The sequence below is a fragment of the Haematobia irritans genome, chromosome 1, assembly GCF_050003625.1.
Source record: "Haematobia irritans isolate KBUSLIRL chromosome 1, ASM5000362v1, whole genome shotgun sequence".
Lineage (NCBI taxonomy): Eukaryota > Metazoa > Arthropoda > Insecta > Diptera > Muscidae > Haematobia > Haematobia irritans.
The window spans coordinates 63,151-78,394 of NC_134397.1; the positions used below are offsets into that span (position 1 = coordinate 63,151).

Below are 15,244 nucleotides of genomic sequence, written 5' to 3' on the forward strand. Positions count from 1 at the left end.
ATCGGTCTAATGGGGATATGCCAAAACATGGAGGGATTCACACATCTATTGTAGTTCTAAAATCTAGACCCCGAATCGGAGGGCCGGTTTATAAGGGTGCTATATCAAAAACTGTAACTATACACAATATATTACGGTACTAGAATACCTCTAGATTTCCAATTTCAGGCAAATTGGGTAAAAACTACGGATTGTAGAAGCCGTGGAAATAAAATCAGGAGATCGGTCTCTATGGGGGCTATGCCAAAACATGGTCCTAGAATACCTCTAAATTTCCTGGACCGATATAGCTCATATTCGAACTTGGCCTGCGTGCAGACAAAAGACGAATCTGTGCCAAATTTCAGGACGATAGCTCCATTATTGAAGACTGTAGCGTGATTACAACATACAGATAGACGGACGGACGGACATGCTTATATTGTCTTAGAATTTCTCCCTGATCAAGAATATATATACTTTATATAGTCGGAAATCGATATTTCCATGTGTTACAAACGGAAGGACAAACTTATTATACCCTCGTCGCCATTCTATGGTGGTGCGTATAAAAATAAAGGATTCATTGAAATGAAGAAAATAACAGGAATATTGGATTTTGGTGAAAATTGTTCTCACACCAATTACACAATAAAAGAAGTGTATGCTTTTAAATATGCCCCAAAAAATTATTGAAAATTAAACAAAGTTCTATTAAAAATAATGGTTTCATTGAAATGAAGAAAATAGCAGGAATATTGGAATATTTATTAAAAAATAAAGGTTTCATTGAAATGAAGAAAATATCAGGAATATTGGATTTTGGTGAAAATTGTTCTCACACCAATTACATAATAAAAGAAGTGTGTGCTTTTAAATATGCTCTTGTAACATATGTTGATGTTGAGCGCTCATTTTCTTTTTAAGACCTAATCGGGAAAGCTTTGTGTTTGAAAACTTAACAAACATTTTTTTTACACCAATAACGCAATAAATTAAAACTGATCTCTCTTCTATGGAGTTAATTGCTTTAATTTTATTTAATTATAATTTAACACATTTTTTAATTTATGGTTTTGTTTTTTCTTTTTATGTACTTATTGTTTTAAACAATTACTAATAATAATAATGATACAACAGCAAGGTGCCACAAAATTAGCTACGCTCGTGTGTTGGGCAGAAAGTACACAAAAATGAACCATATTTGCAATGTCACGACTTTTGGAATTAAGACCTAAGTGTCTTATGATCTTTACAAATCTTCTGTTTAAAAAATGAGCTTGTGCTCCCGTGTCGATCGGCCTACCGTTACTAGTATATGCTTCACCCTAGGAGTGATTCTTAAAGAAAAAATGTTGGCCTTTTGTCTAACTTGCTCATCGTCCCGTTCCTCCCACTTGGTCAACAACAAAAATTTGTCATCACACCCCGCCTGCTACATTCCCAAACATTAGGAGGGCTTCCCGGCATTTTGCAGAGAAGTCACCATCATGCCTAAATCAAGATCTATCTGGTCTTTTGTACCGTTTTTCCGTCGTCGCGTTTATCCAATTTGGAGAGATTATTCAAATAAGGAACATTTGTTCATATTGGGCAAAGTTTAACTAAAATCAACTAATCTTCATGAACTAAAATAAAGTCAAGTTGAAATTACTGCTCCTTTTTTGGTGTAATTCTCGAGTATATTTCTTAAGGGGAATGACAACCAAAAGACATAATGGGTAAATATAAAACTTCTTGCTTCTGTTTAAGACAGTCTGTAGGATCTGGATACTTTGACTGTTTAGCTACCTGACGAAAAGTTAATCCCTAATTTCTTTATTATATCATACGTCTACTATATAACACGTCCACTTACTAAACATAAACATCTTTGTATCATTTCTTTAAATTTTGTGTGCGCTACAATCAATTGGAAATTAGTTTTTCGCTTGTATTTGATCATTTTCAAAGGCAATCTAATAGAATAATGTTATCGTATTGGGATAGTAGCAACATTATGTTTTTGAACTGGGTAGTCATTCGATTCCTACAAACTTCGACGAATAGCTTCCAAAACAATGAAAAAATAAACTCTATACCATACTTCAGTGAAGTCAAATATCGGTCAGCTGAAATTTGGTCTGCAGCAAGCGCAAGTTTATGTGTCTCTCATTATTAAGGACTGAACAATTTTAGTGTAATGTTTCTCATCTAAAGGGAAGAGGGACGAGATGGTCCGTTTGCAATTCACAGCTGATGTGGGGAAGCTTTTGAAATTTCCCTATATTTGCCTAGTAACATTAAATTAAGCAATGTCTCCCTCAGCGATAATATGATACATGTCATTAGTGCGCAAGACTGCAAAGTATAAGAAAGCAATTCTCAATGCAATGCATTATGAAATCAAGGATTCGTCACTGAATACGAATTATTTAAAATCACAAGGGAAACTTAATTGCATGTACGAATCAGGTGAGACGTTTTATCCACCTAAGTGAATACGAATGTCTTTGAGAACCACTGGATTTTGAAAGATGCTACTACTCTCGTCTTGAGGCAAAACTAGAGAATGCTTCTTCAACAAACACATTGTCCCATATTCTAATAATATTACTCTCTCTCTCTCTTCCTTTGTGACACAGACAAAAATTGAGTCAAATAGAGACATTGTGAGGCAACTTGAGTCAGTCACATTGCAAACACAGAACCGTGAAGTTGGATACGTTTAAGTTGCTCCGAACACTAAACAACACGATTTTATTCAATTCGTTCAAATAAAAACAAAACAATTCGCTCACACACATATACGTATTAATTAGTTAATGGTTCAACAAATGTCGAGCCTCGGAAAACGTAAATTCACAAGTAGTGCACATTTAAGTCCTGGAATGAATAATTAATGTCGGATATTGAACGTTGAGCTCATATAAAAAGTTTAAATCCACGTGTTGAAATTAGTCTGTTGCTACTTCGATTTTATATTGTATATTGGAATCCTGTGTGGAAAATATGCCTATGAAATGAATGAAAATGATTAAACGCAGTTATATGAATCAATTGTGAAAATAAAACCACAGTTTTGTTTAACTGCAGTGATGTATTGAGTTATGTTATAAACAAGGGTACGTCGAAATATAGATCATACAACGTTGTACCAGAAAAATATGTTAATGATGTTGGTTGTCTGTCGTTTTTATGGTAAGTATACAATGGAGCTTTATGAACATCATATAGGGGTTTAAAACCAATTTAATAGTCTACACACTGAGCGAAAAATATTCCTACTGTTAACGATTTTAATCGTATATTGTACCGACGTACAAATTCTTTCGTAACTTTTGCAAATTTTCGTCTTATCAACGTAAATTTTCATTCCAGTAACGAACATTCTTTTAGTGTATATTTAGCAACGTACATTCAATTTGAAAAGTTTGCAACTTGCATTCTACATGTGCCACAAAATCAAATATGGTGCCAATTCGATTTTGCGGACATTGTTTTTCGATGAAACTAAAATAAATAAGATATTTTGCAGTCGATTCCAAATCTCGTGGTTTTTCAGTAATTTTTACTTCATAGAATAATCTTGCAGGTAACTTAGTTCAAAATTGATAAGCAAGATTCAAGATTTAGTAGTAAAATGAAAATCTCGATTAGCTTTGCAAGCGTATTTCCTACGAGGAAAGTACTTCGTAATAGCATTAACAAGAGTTCCACTGGTAATGTGATAGTACTCACGAAAATCTGACGTATGATATCCGAAATTAACGTGGGATTCCATCCCAAGTTAATTTCTTAAACTTAAGGTATTGCTGGCGATATGGCATATTCTCTTTGTATGCAGCTTTTCACCTCAACTACTTACCTAGTATTTGCTTGGTTGATGCACATTCAAGAATTTGTAGTACGAAGAATTGTATAATTTCTTTTATCTTTTTATAGGTTGAACTAAGTTTTACTTTGGTTTTATTTTAATAGAACCATTTTGTGGCTTTAAAGCGGACATTAAAGAGTTGAGAAGACGGTTTATAATTGTAGCGAACCACAATGACAATAGTTGTTTAAAGTCTTATCCAGCCATATACACTAAAAATATTAGTTGAACTCGTCACAATATCTACGTTAAAATAAAATCTGCCCTTTTTTATACCTCATCCATTCCAAAAAAATTTCTAACCTATGAACCATCGGCAATATCTCCTGATATTTCAAGTAAAACTAGTGTATAGTACTATTCCGAAATCTTCCCCATTTGGGGAAATAAATGCTACCTAAATTCCGTAATTGAGTATCAAAACTAAAACGGTATCATTTCTAAGCTGATGTTGGATGCGGTTTGGTATCAATTTCAATATGATATCTATTCAAAATTGTAGATAGTCCCCTCAGCCATCCCATATTTGAATAAAGTAATAATTTTGATGGCTTTGGTAAAGCTTTAGGTCCCCTCATTATCTGTTTCTGCTATTATTTGACACAGATATGCATTCAAGAACTCAAAATCTCACTTGGCGTGTAAATGTAGCCATAGCAGTAAGAGGCAGGCGAAACATTTTTTCCGCGACCACAAATACATTCAGTTTGTCGGTAAAAATGAAAGAAAATGTAGGTTAATTTTAAAAAATTTTAATTTAAATATTTTCTAATTGCAACATGTTACAAATAAGTTAATTAAAACAGTTCAATATAAAACAGATAAATTAACTAAATTGATGCGCAGTTTCTTGTTTATAAAATTTTCTAAAATAATCCTACATTTTTCCATGATGAGTAAACTTTTTTGTGAAGTATATTCTTGAGGGATTACCACAATTTAATTTGGATGGTTTCGGTAAAGCTTGACTTGTCACAGATTTCGTCTATAATGAGGGCTTAAGGCTTTGTTATTGACAAAGTTATTAACCAACAAAGTTATAACCAAATACTAGAGGTAATTCAGAATATTGCGAGGGATCCTAAAACTTTGCTGATGCCTTTCGATGAATTTATATGTAGAATAATGTCAATATTGACCTGTTTACATAGCAATTTAAACTGAAATTATATTTTATTCCCATTTTCAATGCTATTTCTTGATTTAAAAATTTCATTTCCTTTAATATTTAATCAATTTTTATTTATTTATTTATTTATTCATTTCGTCTATGGAATAGTACATCCTTTCAGACTACTGGCTAAAAATAAATAACATCTAAAATATTTTTAAATCTTTGTAAATTATAACTAAAATCGAGATCACAGATCAAATTAATTCTATTAAATTCTCTTAAGGCCTTTAAAATTGGTTCATTATTTTTATCGAAATTTTCCTCAGCTTAATGAAATATTACTTTTCTTAAGTATGTCTCAAAGATTGTATGAACTAAACGTGAGTATAAAGTTCAATGACCGTAGACATAAGTTCAATATCAACAAAAGCAAAAGAAGATTTTCGTACGATTCCCAAAAATAGTAAGAATGAACTACTGTATGGCTGAAATGGCCATAATTTGGCGCCAATGATTTTCTTCTTTACTTTTAGTTAATTTTTTCTTCTATGAGATGATGTAATTTCGTGAACTGCAGTTAAAAAGTACAACAGGGCATTAAAATTTCCTGGTTTTAACAACGCTTTGTGGAAATCTCAAAATGTCGAGTAAAATTTAGTTCAATTTTCGTGCGAGGTAGTTCATTCTTCCTATAAAACAGTTCACTTTTTTTCGGTGTAGAAGTCGTTTATCGATTTCTTCTACGCTTGTAATTTTAGAAAAAAGATCCCTACAAAAAGAATTTTTCCTTGACATCACTGATTCTCATACTAAGAGAAGGACTATGATCATCTCCTACACGGACGAAAAGACTGGTTTTCAAATGTTTAGTGTAAAAAATATGCACTAACTTATAATACCCTGTTCCACAGTGTGGAGCAGGGTATAATTATATGTTTGTAATATATTAGAACACATTATGTATGAGACATTATTTATTCTTAAATATAATGTCTGTGGATTCAAATATATATTATTTCGTATGAACATATATATGTTTAAAAATGACAGAGAGAGTGAGTGAGAGTAGAGATGGCGACGGAGATAGCTAACAAAAGCCATGTAAATATATGTAAAACTGTAAATTTAATTTAAACAAATAAAAGTGTGGGTTGCTGAGTAAACGTTCAGGATTGCTTATAGACTAACATAGTTTGTACATAAATAAATGTTAGGGGTGTAATATTCAAATAAATTGCAAACATACGGTGTTGTTCAAAACATTTGCAACTAGCCCCACCCTAGCACCCTGTAATATTTTCTTCTTTAAGGGCATTATCGTTAAGTTTATTGCTTAATTTGGTCATAAACTAATCGACATAGGCATTTATGCCCTATTTTTTAATAATTCGAAAAAAATGACCGGAAATAAGCATTATCAATATAATAAAAAGCAAAATATCAATGATTTTAAAGTTGGGGTATCACAAAAAAGAATTTCGGAAGAGTACAATATGCAAAAACTAACTGCGTCTCGAGTTATAAACAGCGGATGCACCAAAACTTTACACTGGGGTAGAAGAAAACCTAAGACTATATTATGGTCTGGGAGTATTTTTCTGGACAAGTTATTGGCCCGATTTATAGAGTCGAGGGTATTATGCTGTCGGAAGACCACAAAAACATTTTGACATACGTAATATCGCCGTAAGCATTCCGGGAAATGCCGTCTGCATGAATTATTCAGCGCGATCATGAACTCTAGTACATGTGTAACGTGGTAAAACAATGGATTTCCGATGAAAAATTGCGGATGCTTGACTAGCTTGTTCAGTCGCCTAAAGTAAAAGTCATAAAAAAAAACATTTAGAAAGATGTAAAACGAAAATTTGGTACGAAATTTTTGCAAAAGGCTTACGAAATCTATTTGAACCTGAACCATAGGATATCATTAAAAGTTAAAAGTTACAAAAACATTAATTACTTTTAAATATATGTGACACTGAATATTAGTTGGAAATGTTTTGTACAGGCGAAAAATCTAATTTAAAAAAAAAAAGTATATATAAATTATCAAAAAATCTTTATCGCTAGTTCCGTTATTTCCTTGAATCTTTAAATTTGACATAATAAGCAACAATATTGCATACAAATTTTTGTTTTAATATTTTTATTTTCATTATAATTACGGTTTATTTTCAACAGGGAAAGTAGTTGCAAATGTTTTGAACAGCACTGTATGTTTTATTTGTATTCCAACACGATTATATTTAAGACATATTGCTGCAAGCAAACATTAACTATTTGCTTAGGGTGAAATATAATATGTTTTCACACTGCAAACAATTTTTTGTTTGAACACATTCTGAAAAAAAACTATATATGTTTGAATCAGAACATGTTTAAGAGTATATGTTACAGAGGCGAATTTTTTCGAGGTTGTTTTTCGCAACCATGTTATTTTCTCAGATATATGTATCCGATTTCGACAACAATTTTATGTTTGGCGAGAAAACAACATTTTTGCGGCAACATGTTGTTTTCTCCCCGTCCAAAATAATATTTTTCTCTATAAATATGATCGCCCCAAACATGTTTCAAGAGCAAAATGTTATTTTTGGCCGGTAAATATAGAAAAATGTTGTTTTCTCTGCAAATATTAGTTGCGGATATCAGATACATAATTTACATAAAATAACATGGTTGGGAAAAAATGTCCATGTTCACCGTCGAAAAATAACACTTTGCTCTGGAAACATGTTTGGGGTGGCCATATTCCTTCTCTGGGTGTGCCTGCATCAACTGCGTCGATTTAGCCCTGACTGTACATCAATCCGACCGCCCATATATTTTTTTCACAAAAAGTCCAAAATCTTATGTATATATATGTAATCCGCGATCCGTATAAAAATTACATTATTATAATTTCTAAACCAATGTTATTTTCGTGAACACTGTCACATTGTTACTGATGCCGACTTAATGTTTTTAGTTAAAAATATTTGAATAAAGTTTCTATGTGTTTAGTACTAAAAAAGATCAGCAAATTGCTGTCTGAGGTCGTTTGAACATTTTAAAATTTTTTGCTTTGGTAGTTTATTTAAGTTTAGATCTCAATGTTATCAAGGGCAATTAAATCATGGAAGCTTCCTAAAGGCTTAGTTATTTTTCATTTATTTAATATACATGTATTTTTATTATGATTATACATATACGTTCTTATTGGACATGAAGAAATGGGTATTGTTAAGTTATTGAAACTAAAATGTCAGACACCAATCTCCACAAGCCTAAGTAGACATATGTTTATGGCTGGCTAAGCCAAATCTCCATAGTCCTTAGTGTAGATCTGGCGGGGTGAGGTGATTCAATTTGGGTCTTAATAAAAAATATTAATATAAGGATATTAATATAAGGGCGTCATTACAGAAAAGTAAATTGGTCAATTTTACTGATGTTTGATGTCGCTTCTCAAAGTACTTTCTAGTTAAGTTTTTGTTCATTATCTTGAAAATTTAATTTTTTTTTACTATATTATCTTATTCAATTTTAGATCTCAATGTAATCACGGCGCCACTTTAAAGGGGCAATGAAATCAAGAAAGCTTCCTAAAGGCTTCGTGCTTTGTGGTTTAAATTGCTTAACTTTTGTGTACTTTCCATTGGTTCTACCAATAGTGGTATGCTCTGCTAACGACTTTGACTACCGGTTGCAGAGAGTCAAAAACGTACTGAAGGAAGTGCCTCTAATCGATGGGTGCGTAATTCTATTATTCATTTCTGCTAGCTTAAGTTTATGTGTCTGGTGTCTGTTTTGTAACACATTCTGTAATTTTTCTCCCGACAGACACAACGATTTGCCATGGAATATAAGAAAATTTCTAAAAAACCAGCTGAAAGACTTTCACTTTGCAGGAGATCTACGACAGGTACAGCCATGGTCAAACAGTGCTTGGAGTCATACGGACTTAAGGCGGCTGAAGGAGGGCATGGTATCGGCCCAGGTGAGATCGATATAAATTAGTTATTCTCCTACACACAAAAACATTTTTTTCTGATTCAATCACGAAATTAATTGATCCAATTATTTTTTTAATTGAAATGTCTTCAATCACGGAAATGATTGTATCAATTAAACAATTAAATGAAGGTCAGTCCAAAAATTAATTGATCCAATTAAAAAATTAATTGATATTATTAATTTTTGTGATTAATTTTTGTTTCAATTAAAAAAATTTTTGAGTCAATTAAATTTTTAATTGAATATTCTTTAATTGGAAAAAATTTCGTGAAATTTTTTTCTGTGTAACAAAAACTTTTCTGTTTTTGTGATTGCGATTGTGCAACAGTTTTGGTCTGCATACGCACCATGTTCGTCCCAACATTTGGATGCCGTTCAGCTAACTTTAGAACAGATAGATCTAATCAGACGCCTAGTCAATCTATATCCTCACCAAATGTCTCTTGTAACATCTGCCACAGGTAAGGATTTTCTTAAATGAGATTACTATTATGCTTATCAGCAGTAATAATTATCTTAAAATCTATTTTAAGGAATCGAAAAAACACACAAAAGTGGGAAGATCGCCAGTTTAATTGGTGTGGAAGGGGGTCATGCGATTGGAACAAGTCTAAGTGTACTTCGAATGTTTTACCAACTCGGTGCCCGTTATTTAACTTTAACGCACACCTGCAATACTCCATGGTATGTACATTTCACCACCAGAAATTGTTATGTACTAACAATTAGTACACACTAAAGTTGCTTTAAAATATCCTAATTTGAATTGCATTTATTATAATGTCAAACTAATTCCATTCCGCATTTCTATATCCTAGGGCCGATTGCTGCAAAGTTGACGAACCGGGAAAATATCCCCATATAGGCGGTTTATCTAAATTTGGAAAGGTAAGTATTTTACTCGAACTGTCCATAATAAATCTTCCCTAAGTGGTTTCGCCGCAATGAGAATCACTAAATTTGGAAAGGTAAGTATTTTACTCGAACTGTCCATAACAAAGCTTCCCTAAGTGGTATCGCCGCAATGAGAATCACCGTTCATAAAGCTAAACATAGACTCGGATAGCACTTATTGATAAGAAAGAAGTTCACTACTAGAGGTAATACAATCGACTGAATAGCCTAACCGTGAATTGTTGGGTCCATAAAAATTTTAGTTGCTACAAAATATGGAATAGCAACCAATAACATTTTTCAAAACCAAGAGTAATAGTAAACCTGATTTACTTTCTATTTCCCAATTTGTGTGCTTTCTGGATTGACTAGCTTGTTGTGCAAGAGATGAACCGTTTGGGTATGATTGTCGATTTATCACATGTTTCTGTTCCCACAATGTTGGACGCCTTAGGATCCTCAAAAGCACCCGTCATATTTTCACATTCTTCGGCTCATGCAATATGCAACAGTTCCCGCAATGTACCCGACCACGTACTCCAGAGAATTGTGAGTAGTTTATTTGTTCGCAATGTTGATCAAAGGACACTTTCTCAACAACACTGATTTTTTCTCCCCACTTTCATTACATTTCGTTCGTACGAAACTTGTGAAGGCCATAAATGGAGGTTTGGTAATGGTGGCTTTTTATCCACATTTTGTTAGTTGCTCTGGACAAGCTACGCTGCATGATGTTGTGGGTATGTATATTATTTATGTACTCAGAATTGTGGACCAAGTTTTTGGTTTTTCTTTTAAATGGCCAAAATCAGATTTTGTTATTGTTTGCCTACACAGAATGTCACATTGTCAGACTTCTCTCCATCTATAACTATGACATAAAAGACTAATTTATAAAGTTTTTTACTCCAGCTCACATCAATCATATACGAGAAGTGGCTGGTGTGGATCACGTCGGCATAGGAGCCGGCTACGATGGTGTTAATCTGTAAGTATCCACACAACTTGAAAGCCTTTAAATATTTTCGAGTTTTCCGTGTTGTGGCACTTGTTAAGGTATTGCTATATATTGCTCCTTGTAGAGTACCCAAAGGCTTGGAAGATGTTTCCAAATATCCCCATTTGTTTGCTGCTCTTTTAGAATCCGATAAATGGTCAGAAGATGATATAGCAAAGTTAGCTGGGAAAAATCTTATACGTGTCTTCAAAGAAGTCGAAGCGGTAAGTTTATATGTAGGTTAAATGTAAAAAAAAAAGTTTGTCCATCGTAAAATGACTTTTCCATAAATTTCATTCTGAGTATCATGGGCTCATTTATCGTACAGAAATGGATGGTTCTTTTTGCCAACATTTATTATTAAAGACTTTAATTTTTTTTAATTTATGTTAAAAATTCCGTTAATAAAATGAACTTTATCGGTTGATATAGTTTATCGTTTCATTTTAGTTTTTGTGGAATGGAACACAATTTTCTTATAAAACGCAAAAGCGTTTTGGTCTAACACATTTTGCCCTCTGCGTAATTCCACGAAATCCTGCTTATATTTAGACAGACACCAACCAAAAACTACTGTATAGATTTGATCCTAATTTTTTTTTTTGTATTGAGAATAAAAATCGGTTCCGATTTATATATAACTACTATGTATATTTTTCACTTAGAGTTTTATCCTGATTTGCTTTAAATTTTGCACAAAGAGTAAAATTTATAGTATCATAAAGAGTGCCAAATTTGGTTGAAATCGGTTCAGATTGAGATATAGCTCCAAAATATATATGTCGCTCGATTTACACTCATATAACCACAGAGGCAAAAATTTTACCCCTGCGAAACTGTGCACAGCGAGTATAAATTAATATTTTTTCTATTCATGCCAAATTTGGGTGAAATAGGTACAGATTTAGATATTTAGACTCCACCGTATGTCAACATTTCACTAAAATTTATAGTATCATAAAGAGTGCCAAATTTGGTTGAAATCGGTTCAGATTGAGATATAGCTCCAAAATATATATGTCGCTCGATTTACACTCATATAACCACAGAGGCAAAAATTTTACCCCTGCGAAACTGTGCACAGCGAGTATAAATTATTATTTTTCTATGCATGCCAAATTTGGGTGAAATAGGTACAGATTTAGATATTTAGACTCCACCGTAGGTCAAAATTCCACCACGAAATTTTGCACAGAGAGTAGAATTTATATTTAGCAATGTGTGCCAAATTTGGTCAACATTGGCTCAGATTTAGACAAATTTCCCATATATATGTTTTCCGATTTGGGAAAATTTTCCAAAATTTAAATATTTGCCAAATTTTTTCAAGGCCGATGTACATTTTAAGTCTACAGATTTTGTAGAAGTCTAACAAATGTTGTCCAAATCGGGTCAGATTCAAATATTTGTATATGGGAACATAAATTTTAATATAGCACCCAATAAATTTAAAGGATTTTAGACGGTATCGAAAATTGTATATCATCAAAGTGGTGCAGGGTATATTGTAATCGGCCCCTCATAACCTTACTTTTTTTTTAGTAGAAAAATATATTTTATACATATACTACATCTTATTTAAATCATTTTCTTCATTTACAGGTAAGGGATGAATTGGAATTACTGAAGGTACCGCCAGTAGATCAATCCATACCGCCTGAAGATATCATGGGCAGGTCTTACTGCCGCTACCAAGGACCAAGAACGTGATTACATTCCGTATTATACATTTTAAACATAACCATCACTCATCAAGTGCCAGGGCACATTCGAACTAGCTTCTTTGCTGTTATCCATGTGCTGTACATGCTAATTGGTGATTGCAGTACAAACAATATTGTACTCCAATTCCGATAATGTTCACCATTGAGACTATTCAAAATTCTAGTCTGCAATTTCAACTCGAACAAAATGATTGTGGTATACATTAACAATTAGATCGATGCTGCCAGAACATGGGTCTTTGCTTTGCAAATATGAAAGAGACTGCATCGGTCCTGTGGAATTACCAATGATGTTGATTTGTGAATCTAAAGTTAATTGAATTTTATTAACACAAAGGCAATTATTCTTTCCAACTTTCAATGATGTAAGTTACCAAGGTACTGTATTAAATTTTATAAATTTAATACTAAATTGTTTGCTTTTGTGGGTTAAGTGTAAAAAAAATTATACATTGGACTTGAAGAACTTACTTCGCTTCCAACGGTATATTGGAGTTGGAACATTAACTAACACGTTTTAGTGTTCGAGCTATCTAATCCAAAAGATACAAATATATGACCTTTCGAATATTAGACAACTTAAACTATAACGGCAGCATACCTTTTTACAGCAAAAACAACCACTAGTTCATAGTTTCATTTTAATGATTTATACCAGTTTTGTTGTATAAAAAGCAGTCGTTGTAATGATATTAAACATCATTAAAGTAAGTATCAATTTTTAAAGCGAATTTTCTAAACCGTTTTTTGAATATAAATACATATTTTAGAATAGAAACAATAAAATTAATCACACGAAACAACCTTACTTTCCCAATATGAATTTATTGCCTTGGCCGTAAAATTCTAACAAAAATGTTTCTGTGTTTTGCCGACTTTTATCAAAACCTTTCACAAAATGTATTAAATTAAATATTAGCACCAATATTCACATTAGTTAAACCGATTTTTCCATTATTTTTGCAAAAAATGAATTTCATGAGCATTCTATCTATTCTACATAGAATATAGGTATACATAATTTGTGGTAAAATTTACATAAAGAAGGTCTTTACAAAATTTTTTTATGTATATATAAATGAATGTTTAGACTTTTACTATTGATATTTATATGTTAGCGCTACTGATACTGATGCTCCACTTCATAGCAGTTTCTTAATTTTCATATAGTTTATTAATTTCTATAATTTCATGATATTGAAATCTTAATGAAACTACATAAATACTGACATACAATTATAAGAATAATCTATTGTCCAGTAATAGATGCTCAAAATGAAGAAAGTTTTCAGGAGATTGGCCAAGACTGATTCATGAGCACCTGTCTGTGGTGTAGAATTTGTCCAAGATGTGTTCTAAAGTGTAAATGTACAAACTCATATTAAAATTGCCGGTCCGTTCCATACGTTTTGGAAAGAATTGGGACTGGTCGATATAAACCAGTCCAGTACCGGTCCTGGGGTTGATCCGTTTACCGTTGGGAGTATATTGACCTATGTTGGAGATTTTGATTATAGAAATGAAAAAGATGTGTAAAATCGTTATATTTTGAAATTGTATCAGATTATATAAATCAATATGCCTCTTAATATGGTACTGAACAAAGTGAGTACACGTAACTAATTTCTAGGAGCTTACGACGACATATTCAAAATTTTAATATAAACAATTTTGGTAATAGTAGACCATGAAATGTATACATAACTTTTTGTAAATGATTGACTCATAAGAAACTGGTACTAACACACCCACAACCACGATACAAGCACAAACATTTATTCCCGCCAAACTATGACAAGGACAACACATCAAACTAAAATATGTAAATAGTTCATTAAGAGCACATTTTGATTTCAATTACAACTTAGCGAATATTGGAAAATAGAAGTAAAACAAAAAAACAAAAACAAAAGTATTTCGAACAAAGTGTGATGATATAATTACAATTAATCAAATTCAAAGTAAACTAGCCCTATTCTTTAAGAGTCCACAACAAGGAAAGAATAAAGGATACCAAACGCGAAGCCAACCATGAAATAAACTATTAATAATCTCTAAATTAATTAATCCTTCGATAGTATTTGCGTAAAACCGTTAAGTTCGACGTGGATGCGAACGAAACCTATAGCCAGGCATAAGTTCTGTTACATACTACTCGCATACATGCATACTTACTTACATACCTACTCGTGTTACATATATTCTGGTTGCATATACATATTTATATACACACACAACTACCTAGTTCATAAAAAGGAAATATATACCATTTATGAAATTATTGATATACACCACTATATAGACGAAAGCAAGATATTAAATAAGCATTCCCAATTCCCCATGATCCCTCTAATAATAACAAGTAACTAAGTACTAAAGTAAGTAATTAAAAGAATATTTATAAATAAAAAGAAGTAAATAATTTAAATCGAAATATTTTGTACGGATTTGTCTTAATTTCTAGAACAATGGTTTATAATTATGAATCGAAGCAGTAAGTATGTAACATATAGTTTCTCATAAGAACATGTTATTAAATTTAGAAATCTACAAAACTGATTTAGGAATATTAGGAAGAGAACTGTTCAGTTTTATTTTGTACTTGGTACGCTTTGTCGCACCACCGTGGTGCCATGTTAACGTTTTTATCCTACATATTCATCCGAAATAAACTCTTTACA

At 32.2% G+C, this 15,244-nt stretch overlaps 1 protein-coding gene across 1 annotated transcript; it reads left to right on the top strand.

Moving 5' to 3' along the window:
* Positions 1-2,662: 2,662 nt before the first annotated feature.
* Positions 2,663-14,997, top strand: LOC142219902 (dipeptidase 1). Its single transcript, XM_075288667.1, has 11 exons — positions 2,663-3,159; positions 8,482-8,684; positions 8,775-8,931; positions 9,277-9,409; positions 9,482-9,632; positions 9,767-9,836; positions 10,215-10,391; positions 10,498-10,582; positions 10,755-10,830; positions 10,925-11,063; positions 12,442-14,997. The coding sequence occupies exons 2-11, from the start codon at positions 8,518-8,520 to the stop codon at positions 12,547-12,549; spliced, it is 1,263 nt and encodes a 420-aa protein (XP_075144782.1). The 5' UTR covers positions 2,663-3,159; positions 8,482-8,517; the 3' UTR covers positions 12,550-14,997.
* The last annotated feature ends 247 nt before the right edge of the window (positions 14,998-15,244 follow it).